The following is a 12,898-nucleotide window of genomic DNA, read 5'->3' on the forward strand; positions in this document are numbered from 1 at the left end:
GGCACTGGTTATCGTTGTACTGTATCTATAGGTGTGCCTTCGCCCTTTCTGCACATCTGTACACACAAGTCATATGTACTGTATACACACATGTATATATACAGTAAACACACACACACACATATACAAATCATCTCTCTATCTCTCTCACTCTGTGTGTGTGTGTGTGTGTGTGTGTGTGTGTGTGTGTGTGTGTGTGTGTGTGTGTGTGTGTGTGTGTGTGTGTGTGTGTGTGTGTGTGTGTGTGTGTGTGTGTAGGTGTGTGTGTGTTTGAGCGCGTTTTTGTGACATATCAGGACACAAATTTGGGTATGACATAGGTATTACAAGGAGAGGGTGACTTATGAGTACATAACCCCATATCCCCACTTTTCAAAAGGCTTATAAATCATACAGAATGAGTTTTTGTGAGAAAGTAAAATTGTGCACAGTTTCCTGTGATGGGTAGGTTTAGGGGTTGGTGTAGGGCGATAGAAAATATAGTTTGTACAGTATAAAAACCATTACGCCTATGGAATGTCCCCACTGTGTGTGTGTGTGTGTGTGTGTGTGTGTGTGTGTGTGTGTGTGTGTGTGTGTGTGTGTGTGTGTGTGTGTGTGTGTGTGTGTGTGTGTGTGTGTGTGTGTGTGTGTGTGTGTGTGTGTTTATTTATACTTTAGGAACAAATTTGTCCCCAGAAGTGAGCTACACCAGACAAAACCTCCATTTGGTGAAATCCTCAATTATATAAATGCATTTTTTTATTCTTAATCATGCAAAAGGTTTTTTGTAGGGTTAGTCAGTATTATTTAAAATGACCTGCATGAAAACTATAGATGTCTACGGTATGTGGCCATTTAGATAAGTATGTGGAATATCCATAATTATGTATGGATGAATAGCAAAAACATATTTACTCAACATGTATATTCTCTTACCAGGGCAGGTAGACTTGCAAAGTTGACCTTGGTGCAGTTTGTGGCAGTCAGCTTGTAAAAACATTAGCAAGTTAAAAACCATCATTGAATGCAGAAGTACTAACACTTGCACTAAACTTTGTAGAGAAACAAACATTTACTTGGCTATTTTGTATTTGTCGAAATATTCAAAAGATAATATTAAAGAATGGGATATTAAACACTTACCACTGAAGATAAGCCACATAAATAAACAGAGATTTTGGAGCGATAGACAGAACGGAGACATAGCCATAAGTGATTGGATTTAAAGTAATGTCCTGCACCAGCACTTCATAGGAGAGACCATTACTAGAAAAGCATAACCACATAAGTGAATGGATAGATGTTGAGTTAAGCCTTTGTAAAAACTCACAGGACATTCAGACACCAATCAGAAGACAGATGCCCACCAGGGGACCATCCAGCTAACAAAATCTCACAGCATACCGATGGACATCTTGAACTGAGCCTCTCATAACATGTTCACGAATTTGGCGTGGCTTGAGCATTTTATTCCTCCAAGTTTTTACTGTGTCTGCTGGTGGGGTGCTTCAAAATCTTTGCTCATTGCAAAGCTTAATTATAATCATTTTATTATTTTAATTACAATGCTAAATATTTTGAGTTTAAAAGTAATTTGTTTTATTTAATTTCTATTTTAGAATAGCATGTGACTTGTGCTGTGCTAAATACCAACACTATATATAAAAAATTAAATAAATACAATTGACAGCTTTTGTGGCATAATGTTGATTACCACATATTTTCCAGACTTGTCCCTCCTTAAAAAAATAAAAAATAAATAATAATAATAATAATATTTCCGGGGTACACTGTGGCACTTACAATGAAAGTTAATGGAGTCAGTCTGTAAACATTTTTGCATTAAAAACTATAGCTTTTCTGTGTACAAATATTTTACAACCTTGTTGTATTTGCCTAAAAAATTTGCTTCATTTGCTTCTATTGTAAGTGCCTCACCACAATTTTTTTAACCTTATTTTTTAAAAGAAAATAAGCATTATGCCATCTGATTGACAGTTTTGTACTTTCTTAGCAGGTAAAAACCTTTTAAAAACGTCCTCCTTCAGGTCATGGTTCATGTGTCTTTTTGCTCTGAAATCTTTTCTCATTTTCATAAAGTAAATGTAAAAATAACTTTTAAAGTTCTTGATATTCCAAAAATACTGACTGAAGCAACTTAGGTTTACTTAATTATTCCAAATATACCAAATAAAGAAACGTTTATTCGTACATCTCTCAGGCATTATATTTTGTCCCCATAAATGTTTCATTCTATTATCATCTTACACAGACATTATTGGCAAGATAATTGACAACTGATATATGTATTTTATCTTCTATATTGTTATAAAGATCTCACTAATATATATTTACAATATACAGAATTTCATCTTTTTGTCCATATAAATATCAGCAACTGCACAAACTCAGTCATGGAGGGCCACTGTCCTGCAGAGTTTAGCTCCAACTTGCCTCAACACACCTTAGAAGTTTCTAGCCTATAGTAAGACCTTGATTAGCTTGTTCAGGTGTTTCAATAAGGGTTGGAGCTAAACTCTACAGGACAGTGGCCCTCCAGGAGCAGGATTGGACATCCCTGGGCTATAATGTAAGGCTTGTACCTCGAGTATGGCACCATCTGCTGGGCTAGCTGTGCACAACAACAAACAAAAGCTTCTTTTTGTTTTGCAGTAAAGATATCGGGTACACTTTATTTTAAGGTGACATGGTTACATTGTACTTACTCAAATAAGTACTGAGTAATATTAATTAACTACATGTACTTACTATAGTTAGGGTTAGGTTTGGGTTTAGGGATAGTTACTTGTTGGGCTTAAAGTGTTACCAAAATATCTAAACATTCTTAAAATAGAAAAAAAAATCATGAAAAGCAAAATTGAGACTTGTTTTTTTTTTTTTTCCTTAGAAAATATGAGTGTGTGTATGTGTGTGTGTTTCAGATAAACCCTTACGGGGACAAAATCCCCAAAGATGGCGGTATCCAAAATCCTTGTCCTTGTGGGGACATTTTTTTCACTCTAAAAAAATAACTGAAAAAAAAAAAATGAAACAAATTTACAGTAAATTACCATTTTCCAGTGAAACAGTAATACCATTAAAACAATGCGTTCTCTGTAATATTTTTCATTTTAAGTAAAAAGGCCTATAGCAGGGATGGACAACTCCGGTCCTGGAGGGCCAGTGTCCAGCAGAGTTTAGCTCCAACCCTAATCAAACACACCTGAACCAGTTAATTAAGGTCTTTAGGATTAGTAGAAAGTTATAGGCAAGTGAGTTTTTATCAGGGATGGAGATAAACTCTGCAGGACACTGGCCCTCCAGGACCGGAGTTGTCCATCCCTGGCCTATAGGCTACGTTCTCGAAAACTACAAATAATATTACCCAGAATGCATTGTTTTACAGTATATTACATTCTAAAAATGTTGGGTTAAAAACAACCCAAGTTGGATTGAAAATGGACAAACGCAGTAAATGGCTTGTTTTAACCCAGCGGTTGGGTTAAATGTTTGCCCAACTGGGTAGTTCTATTTAACCCAAAGTTGGAAATGAACATTATTAACATTTATTAATAAGTTTAATGAATAGCAATTAATTTCTTATTAATAAATGTTCACCTTCTGATTATTATTGTTGCCTCTAATTATGTGTCTGATTTTTAATTTCCAACCTATTTTGGGTTCATTTTAAGTCATTTTTGAACAATAGTCGGGTTAAATGAAACTGCCCAGCACGTTGGGAAAACATTTAACCCAACTACCGGGTTAAAACAACCCAATTGCTGGGTTTGTCCATTTTCGACCCAACTTGGGTTGTTTTTAAGCCAGCATTTTTGTACCAAAACTGTATTTTACTGAGTAAATTTTAGCTATTTTTTAGAGTGTGGTCTCCATGAGGAGCTTGTGAATCATACTAAGTGATGTTTTTAGAAAATTTAAAAATGAAGACAGAGGTGGGGTTTAGGAGTAAGGGATAGAATATACAATTTGTACAGAATAAATATCATTATGTCTATAGAAAGTCCCCACAAAACATGAAAATCCAGTGTGTGTGTGTGTGGCCCCAAACCTTACATGAACACAACACACATAAACTATCTATGCAGCCTTTATTTTCACTGACCTACTAACAGTATTCCATTATTCCTTTTTTTTTTTTTTTTCGAAGCGCTACCTATTTTCCCCTGCACGTTTCACTGTATGAGATGTTGGACAAAAAAGGGAGGAGGCCATCATGCATGATTCACAGCATCTGTTGGGGCTTTCAGGTTGCCCTACTTTATCCACAGTGACTCTCTCTATCTCATGGTTTTTCAAGGCTTGTTGCTCACTGTAATACTCTGACACCAGACTCCATCTGGTCTTCGGAGGAACGGCTGAAGGCCTGTATTGATGAACTCTGTCTAATCTGCTGGGGTGTTCACTGTGCACTCTAATGACCAGTTTACGTAAGGTGGGTGTTGTTTAGAAACCGTATAAAAAGAGTTCAAAAAGTGGAGAACTTATATTTTAGGATTAGAGTGTAACTTCATGGGAGATGAGTGAGTGTAAGCAGGGCATGTCGTGACCAGCCCCCATCTTAGGCGTAAACTGAGAAAATTAAAAATAATAATAACACACCAAACATTTTAATTCCATGCACTAAATAGTACTCAGTTTTCCATTCCTACTTGCCTATTAAAATGAAGAGGACATCGCCTTCCACATCTTCATGACGTCAACAACTGATAAGAATTAATTTGACTTTTGAGTAGTTATTATTATTAATAATATGCATTACTCCATGGCCATGATTCGAAGCAAACTGCGCTGTGATTAGATTTTTTTTTTTTTCTCGCAGTGTCATTTGACACTATTAAATGGTCTCTTTGCTCCACGCCCGTAGCGCGCGTCAGTTCACCACGTCACTTGGTGCGTGTTTCTCTTTGCATGCTGGCGACTGGAAGATTACGAATCCTACTACGGCGAAGGTTAGTGTATGAATATTAATAAAGTCACGCTGAAGTTGCTTGGTGACCATCCTGGAGCGTCCTGTCACGCATTATAATTAATATTTATGAGCTTACAATGATTTGTGTATTCGCCTGCTAAGCACCGCCCACTTACCGACGTTTAATTTTCAGCCAATCGGTTAAGTCTACTGGGCGAACGTTGCATTACGTAATTAATATTCATGAGCCCAAGCCCTCTCCGTAGTAGTATTACTAAAATTCGCTAACGGGGGCGTGGCGTGGGCTTTGCCGGTTCTAGCAGCAGACACAATGAAACGAGGGGCAATGTAGGACACCACGTTGGGGCTTGAAACGCAGACACGCCGGTAGCGTATTATTTTTTTACTTCTTTTGGATATTTTTTATGGTTAATTTCATTTGTTTTGTATTCATTATAGATAAATAGCAAAGGTCGCTGCTGATGAGAAAAAACAACGAGTTGAAAGTCTTTGGAGAAGAACCGAACGGGCTCAGGAAACGAGGCACTCCATCATAACTTTTGTTTTGTCGTTAAACGCAGTCGCGATAAAATGTCGTTCGCCTATTCGGATTATCTGGCCGCCGAGTGTCTGGTGTCGATATCCAGCGGTCCCGTCCTCCATCGACCGACCCCGGTGTCTGGTGCGGCTCAGGCCCCTCCTCAGGGCCTTCCTGCCGGGGAGCCAGACGGGTCGAGCGAGGACAGGGAGGTGCGGGAGACGCTCCGGTTAGAGGGGGCCAATATGATGACGGTGGCGGAGATCCTCACCGACCTCCATGGCAAGTTTCGTCCTATGTCGGCCTACTCCGAGAGCAGCAACTCGTCATGCGGAGAGAGCGGCTACACCACGTTGTCTGACTCCACCACCCCAACGCCGACCATGACCCCCTCTGCCACCCCTGTCCCGGGACAGTACAATAGCACCCCTCAGCAGTTTTGGGCAGGAGGCGGTGCACCCCGGTCCCCCACCAAGCGTCACCCCTGTACTTTCGACGGGTGTGACAGGGTGTATGGCAAATCATCCCACCTGAAAGCGCACATCAGGACCCACACAGGTAAGCTGAAGCACATGGGAGCGGATGGACGCTAACGCTGCAGACATCATTTAAACTTTTACACGTATATTTGTGTGTAACCTATATGTATGTGACGTTACTTGTATGTATATACGCATTTATAAATACTTGCCTTGCCATTAACTTAGATCGTTAAATTTATATCGTTTTTTAAACGGCTCATATTGCATGTAGCTTTAAAATTCACTGTTGGATAAACATATTATGGGAGATTTCAACCTTATTATAGGTTGTGTTTTATTGGAGTTCTCGGTTAGTGTAACTTTTAATTGTCGGCCATTTGTTTGTTGACTGTTGTCAGGGGCTCCCTCTGTCAACTCTCGCCACCGGCTATGAATAGAAATATTAATTGTGAATTCGTGGATAATAATGTAATTCACTGCTCGTTAGTTGAACAAAAGAGTGAAAACTCCCAACTGTGGCCTCCGAACAAAGAAAGTTTATGAACAAAGGAAGGAGCGCGTGAGGGAGGACCGAGTATAGTAGTATAGTGACGAACCCGGTATTTGCATATGAACAGAGCTCGAGTACAGAATGCGCGTGTGCGCGCACGCTTACGCGCAGGTTCCCATTTTAATGCACTTTCTGTTATTTGACTAAAGTTAAAAGAGCCATTTAAGCCACACCTGGTCTCTTCATTAGCTGTTCACAAATTATCTTTACCACTTGATTTTGTGAAGTATACTGTGGGGACAAGGTGATAGTTTTTAATGAAATATAAGTTCAGGAGCTTATGGCATGAGAAACTAGTACACTTACTAGTACACCAAGAAAATACAAGTACTACTACGCTAAGAAATAATTAGTACACAGGGTTAATTCCAAGGATTTTTTTTTTTTTTTTTTCAGATTTTATTGCCCTGCAAATATTTTCACTGTCCCCAAAAAAGTTGTTTTTATTTTTTATTTTTTGACCAAGTATTTTATATAACCTAGTATTTAATAAATAAGATTATGACGCCAATATTTTCACATTTCTCAATGCCAATTTTTATACCACAAAAAAAAAAAAAAAAAAAAAAAACTAACTAATCTAGGCCTGGTTTCACAGATGGGGCTTAGCCTAAGCAAGCATTAGGCCTTGGTTCAATTAGGATATTTAAGTGTCTTTTATAAAGGTACCCTAGAAAAAAAACATTACTAGTGTGCATCTTGAGACAAAACAATGGCGCTGATATATTTCAGATATGTCAGTACAAGTTGCTTTCAGTTAAAACAGCTCAAACATGCATAAGGCTAGTCTAGGACTAGCCTAAGCCTTGTCTGTGAAACGGGGATAATGCTCATATTGTTACTCATCGAAATGGGCATTTTTGATTCTCTTTCACATCTTATCGACCTTGATTGGTTTAAAATCGCTTGAATGCTTAAACTGACAAGACTTAAACACATCCAAATGATTAACTTGATGACAAGTGATGGCCTGTTTAGTTCTGTTGACTGTGACCCTGGTGCAGTATGCTAATGATAGCCGATTGCACATTACATGAGGAAAATTGTATTGTAATTTATTACATTACACAAATATATGTAATGTATTCTTACTGCTTTTAGATTACTTTTGATCTAACTTGTTTATCATATTGATTTGAATAGGACAGTCCTGTACCATATAGAAGAAAATGTGTTAAATTCTTTATCCACAACATGAAGGGCATTAAACATTACATCAGGGTTTCTCAAATTGGGGTCTGGGAAGGAACTGCAGAGGGGTAGTGAGTTTAATGAAAAGCTAATAATATAATATAATAAAAATAATTTAAAAAAATAAATACGGTCTTAAAAGATGGAACACTTTATTTACCTGCATGTCATGTGACTATTAATTGGAATCGGAGAAACCATGAATATCTGAATGTGTTATAAAATTATTGACGTGATTATTAAATATATTAGGTCAAAAGAGGTGTGGTTGACAAAAAAGTTTGGGGGAAAACCTGCATTATATGTAAATATGAAATGACATGAATTTTAATGTGTTTGAATGACAAAACACTTTCCAAAGTCTAATTAAAATGTGTTGTTCATCAGGAATTGATTATATATGCAATGTTGAGAAAACAATCTTTAAAAGTGAAATGATTTCTGTAAATTCAGTGGTCAGTTGTCATGTTGCTTCTCCTTTTTCCTTGTAACCACAGCCACTTGACTAGAGGCTGTTGTGTGCAATTCCACAAACCTAAAAGACTTTATAACATGTCGTATATAAGTGATAGGATTTTTTAGAAAGGAAAATCAAAAAGATAAAAAAATAAAAATTGTGTGGAATCATTTCTGAATAATTTACTAACACTGTGTGAATATGTAATCAGGTAAACAATAAAAATGTAACTGTAGTCTGATTATGAGTAGTGGTTCGATCACGGTTGGGGAGGTCAGTAAAAAAAACACTAAGCATAGATAAATACAATATAACAAAATTAGAAATAAAGAAATGTCTAACTGTAGTATTCAAGTATAGAAATGTAATAATTGGGCCTAAATGTGAAGTAACACTATAACGTTCACTAAATAAATTAAATATTTGCTAATATCAAATATTTGCTAAATATTTGTTAATGACATAGAGAGCAGCAGGTATTTATAAGCTACTGTCACTTTAAGACTGTTAACGTTTAAGAGAGCTGAATTCTGAGGGGCAGCTTTCTGCGTGTGTGAGTTTTTTTCCACGGCTTATTGCGCTTAATAATATTAAGCATGCCACACCTTCACTGCGTTACCCCAAAACATTTAAGTATTAAAACCATTATCACAAGCCGCTGCAATATGCATATACAATTGCAATATTTATATAATTTCAATATATTGTGCAGCTCTAGTAAACAGCTAAAAAATAGTATAGTATGCCTGAAGTTCATCAGTTAGTATGCTTTACATCTAGAACAGGAGGTGCCAAGCCATTGCTTACTTTATAGTGCACTTGTGTATTGTGTACGGCATTAGTGTCGTCTAATGAGTTGTGGGTCGTCCATGTGCTCTGTCTAGGTGAGAGGCCCTTTCCTTGCACCTGGCCCGACTGCGAAAAGAAGTTCGCCCGTTCCGACGAGTTGGCCCGACACCTGCGTACCCACACCGGCGAGAAACGCTTCCTGTGCCCGCTCTGCGACAAGCGCTTCATGCGCAGCGACCACCTCATCAAGCACGCCCGCCGGCACCCCAACTTCCACCCCTCCATGATCAACCGCAAAGGTTCGGCTCAGGGATCTGCTTCAACCCAGCCTGCCACCGCCGGCTCAGAGTACGCCAACACTGCCATGTAGACCCTCGCTGGGACCCCTGCCTTCTGCACTGTGATCACCGTCTCTGTAAGACACTGCAGCTTACTCGATTGCCGTGCATGCTGGCATCCTTTTAAGCTCAGTCCTCACTTCCACTGGCCAAAAATGAAGAACTTCATCACGTCTTCCTCCGAACCCCTTCGCCCAAGGAGTGACAACCAAAATAAGCGAAGGAGACACAAACGCTCAAGCACATTCCCAAGTCACGTGATTAAATTATCACATGACTGACAAGTGACACCGAACGCAACATTGGTCTTAAATTGCACGCTTTAAGTGTTATAGATTCATCCGAAATGCCGGAAAAGGACTTTTTTTGGATGCATGCAGACAAAATTGCTACTAGTAGCACAATGTTTTCCATCGGCCATCTTTGTTGTTTCACTTGTCAGCCATGTTTTATAACCTTCCTAAAGGATATGTCACAGTTTTAGGGAAAGTTTACTCGTTCTTTCCATCTATGGTCAAAATTTCGCACAACCTTGTTTGTCTTGTCTTTTTGTATAGCCAATATACTTTTTGTATATTACCTTTTGGTAAACCCTCCCTGGTTTTTGTTGTCCACACATGCTGTGCAATACACTAACCAGGTTCAGTTGCAGAAGTATTTGTTTGTTACTCACAAATTAGTGACTTTATGCATTCTTAAACCTCCTTGGCTTTCCTAAATCTTTAAGTTGTGATGTTAAGTTTATCCATTCCTTAAATTAATACCATTCTTTACAACCTTTGAAACCAAACAACGTTAAATATCGAAACTGAAACGGCCAGTGAGTTTCTTCTGGGTAGAAACACTGCCTGCAATGCCGCATTTCCACATAGCTTTCCCTACTGAAATTGTAATAATTTATTGTCATCTTAAATTACTTTTGTGCTCGTTTCCTTTTGTTTTCTATTAGTAGTATCAGCATGGCAACTGAAAGAGTAGGGATTTTTTAATTATTAATATTATTAGACCATGCATTTATTATAATTATTATTATTTTCCACTTGGAGGAACTCTTTTGTTTGGCCATGTAGTGTCAATACATGTAGCAGTGTGTTTAATAGTAATGTGGATACGTGTAGATAAATATCTATGCTTGCAGCTTCAATGGTAAAGATGTTATTATATGAACTACTAGAAGTAATACACCTTATATTAGGGGTGACAGTACACGCTTGAATAGAATAGTGCTGCTTGTGTGCGAATGTTTGCGCGTCACGTTCGTGTGTGTGTGTGTGTGTGTGTGTGTGTGTGAGTGTATATTCACACGGGAGAGCCTGGAAAATGATCTCTCTCCAAAACTGTCCCGCCTGTGGACCTCTTAGAACTATCTCAGAGAACAAAAAAGAAAAAAAAAAAAAACCATCAGGAAACTCAGAAAGCCTTAAAATTCTTTGACTTGTTTTGCACCATTGTTTACTGTCGGATATTTTCTACAGGTATGCCGTCAGGCGTCGGTCTTCTCGACTAAAGAAATACACATGCAATATTGCACTTTTTTCTTACTGGTATTGTCAAAAATGCTAGTCGTCTGCTAGTGTGATGGGTTTCGCTGCATAGATGCTACTGCATAGTGCTCAACTAAACGAACACTGTGGAAGGGGATAAAGACCTGTCACAATAAATCGATACATTTGTCTAAAAATGCGCACCTTCGTCTGAGTGCTTAAACCAGTGTGAGGAAAAATGGACTTGATTTTTTTGTGGACTTTTCACTTTCGTTTGTATTTTGCTTTACATTTGGATTGCAACATGTAATGGATACAAAAGCTCTGAACGCAGTTGGTCTGGTATCAAAACTACAGCTTTTTTTAATGGTTCATCATACTGTTTTCTAATAATGCAATATTCAGAGTGCTTTAAGTAACTGCTGGCAGTAACTTGAAGCATGATGACAACTGATAAGTTCTCAACCACATTAACAAACCAAACCAGAATAGCATCTAAGACTCTTTGTTTGTTCTTTAGCTAATTAAAGGTTGTATTCGTCACAATGCTTGTATGTTTGGCCGGGTTTTTTTCTTGTTTTTTATGTCGTCTTTTAGTAGTAGTTTTCCTGTAGTGAGTCGTCTGTGGACCTGTTGACCATTGACGACATCAATGGTTCACTGTGTTGGGCTGCTGTGGGCTTTGTATGTGATTCTCGACAGACTGAAACCATTGTGATCACGTCTTTTGACTTTCACTCACAATGCCCTCTTTTAGCAGTCCGGATTCAACTTTGCATTTGATATCCCTCCCATTATACTCGACACATTTGCAGCTAGTACTCTGGACAGCCATCACAAACCACTGGATCAAATCAGATTTTTATTTTTTTTTGTGCGTGTGTGTGTGTGTGTGTCTTTGTGGTCTTTTAATTTCAGTTATTATCTTTTGTATTTGGTTTGAATATACTGGAAAGTTTAGTTTCTTATGCTTTGTATTGGTTTATGTACTGTAGATGTCTGTAGTATGCAGAACATAGCTTTCTAGATGGTTTAGGACTGAACCCAGATAGCTTAGCAATCGAATAGGAGCGAAAACACGTATTCTGTAGTTCCTTCGGGAAAAATGCTGCATCATTTGCTGTGTCGAGGCATCCGATCTCTGCGTGTCAAACTAAGATGTGTGTGAGCGCAGCTGCTTTTAATCACCATGCTAGATTGAGAATATGTAGATTGACGACTTTGTTTTAGGACCGCTTTGTTGCTTGGCGTACAATCTAGATCTTGTCCATCAGTTTTGACACACTAAAATGATTATGCACTGATTGGCAGATTGTCTGTAGTGATCACACTAAAAGGATGTCTAATGAGATCTACTAAGGTCTCAGTCTACAGCCATGTCTCATATCAGTGAACCGATGGGTTTTGTCAGTACAAAAGCCTCCATGTATCTCCTCAGGTGATAAAACGTAATGCTGAAAACCTCTGTCCTTCATGAGTAGGACCTAATGTTAAACATTCTTTTCATTTGCTTTGTTTTGCAATATTCTGCCATTTTTATTTATTACATGCTTTTGTTTTGGTGTGCTTTAAAATATCATTTTTTACAGTACTTTCAGTACTTATTTTATGGTATGAGACTTGACTAATGATTTGATTTGATTAAATGATTCATTGTTTGCCTCCAACAAAAACAAACAAAAAAACTCCAGTGCTTTTTAAATAATAAATAAATGGATTAAGAATTATTTTGTGTTTTGGTGTTTATTGCATTTACATGGGAGTACTGAGATATAGTTATTTGTTTGTAATAGTTTTCTTTAGCTCGTATGTCATAAAGTACATATATATATTCAAGTACACTTTCTTTTTAAATTAACAATAAAATTCCATATTGGACACTGTATGTTTGTATATGCACTGCCATACAAAAGTTTGGGATTGGTAAGACTTTACTCTTTTTAAAAGAAATCTCTTATGGTCACCAAGGCTGCATTTATTTGATTAATGTAATTTATTCATCTGATGCAAAGCTGAATTTTCAGCATTGTTACTTCAGTCTTCAGTGTCACATGATCCTTCAGAAATCATTCTAATATGCTGATTTGCTGCTCAAGAAACATTTATTATTATGAATGTTGAAAACAGTTTTCTTTGATGAATAGAAAGTTCAAAAGA

At 37.7% G+C, this 12,898-nt stretch overlaps 1 protein-coding gene across 2 annotated transcripts; it reads left to right on the forward strand.

The window, feature by feature from the left end:
• The first annotated feature begins 5,221 nt into the window (after positions 1–5,221).
• Positions 5,222–12,482, forward strand: zgc:153115 (uncharacterized protein LOC768186 homolog). 2 transcript variants are annotated; one of them, XM_067363419.1, is made up of 3 exons: positions 5,222–5,299; positions 5,372–6,008; positions 9,015–12,482. In XM_067363419.1, exons 2-3 carry the CDS (start codon positions 5,504–5,506, stop codon positions 9,287–9,289), a joined length of 780 nt encoding a protein of 259 aa, XP_067219520.1. In that variant the 5' UTR covers positions 5,222–5,299; positions 5,372–5,503; the 3' UTR covers positions 9,290–12,482. The 2 variants fall into 2 exon arrangements, with proteins under 2 accessions (XP_067219520.1, XP_067219519.1); XM_067363418.1 differs by having other exon boundaries at positions 5,240–6,008.
• The last annotated feature ends 416 nt before the right edge of the window (positions 12,483–12,898 follow it).

This window comes from Chanodichthys erythropterus, chromosome 16 (assembly GCF_024489055.1).
Source record: "Chanodichthys erythropterus isolate Z2021 chromosome 16, ASM2448905v1, whole genome shotgun sequence".
Lineage (NCBI taxonomy): Eukaryota > Metazoa > Chordata > Actinopteri > Cypriniformes > Xenocyprididae > Chanodichthys > Chanodichthys erythropterus.

Coding starts and splice junctions, on each gene's coding strand:
- zgc:153115 (XM_067363419.1), top strand. CDS start 5,504: ATGTCGTTCGCCTATTCGGATTATCTGGCCGCCGAGTGTCTGGTGTCG. Junction 6,009..9,014: donor GCACATCAGGACCCACACAG/GTAAGCTGAAGC, acceptor TGCTCTGTCTAG/GTGAGAGGCCCTTTCCTTGC.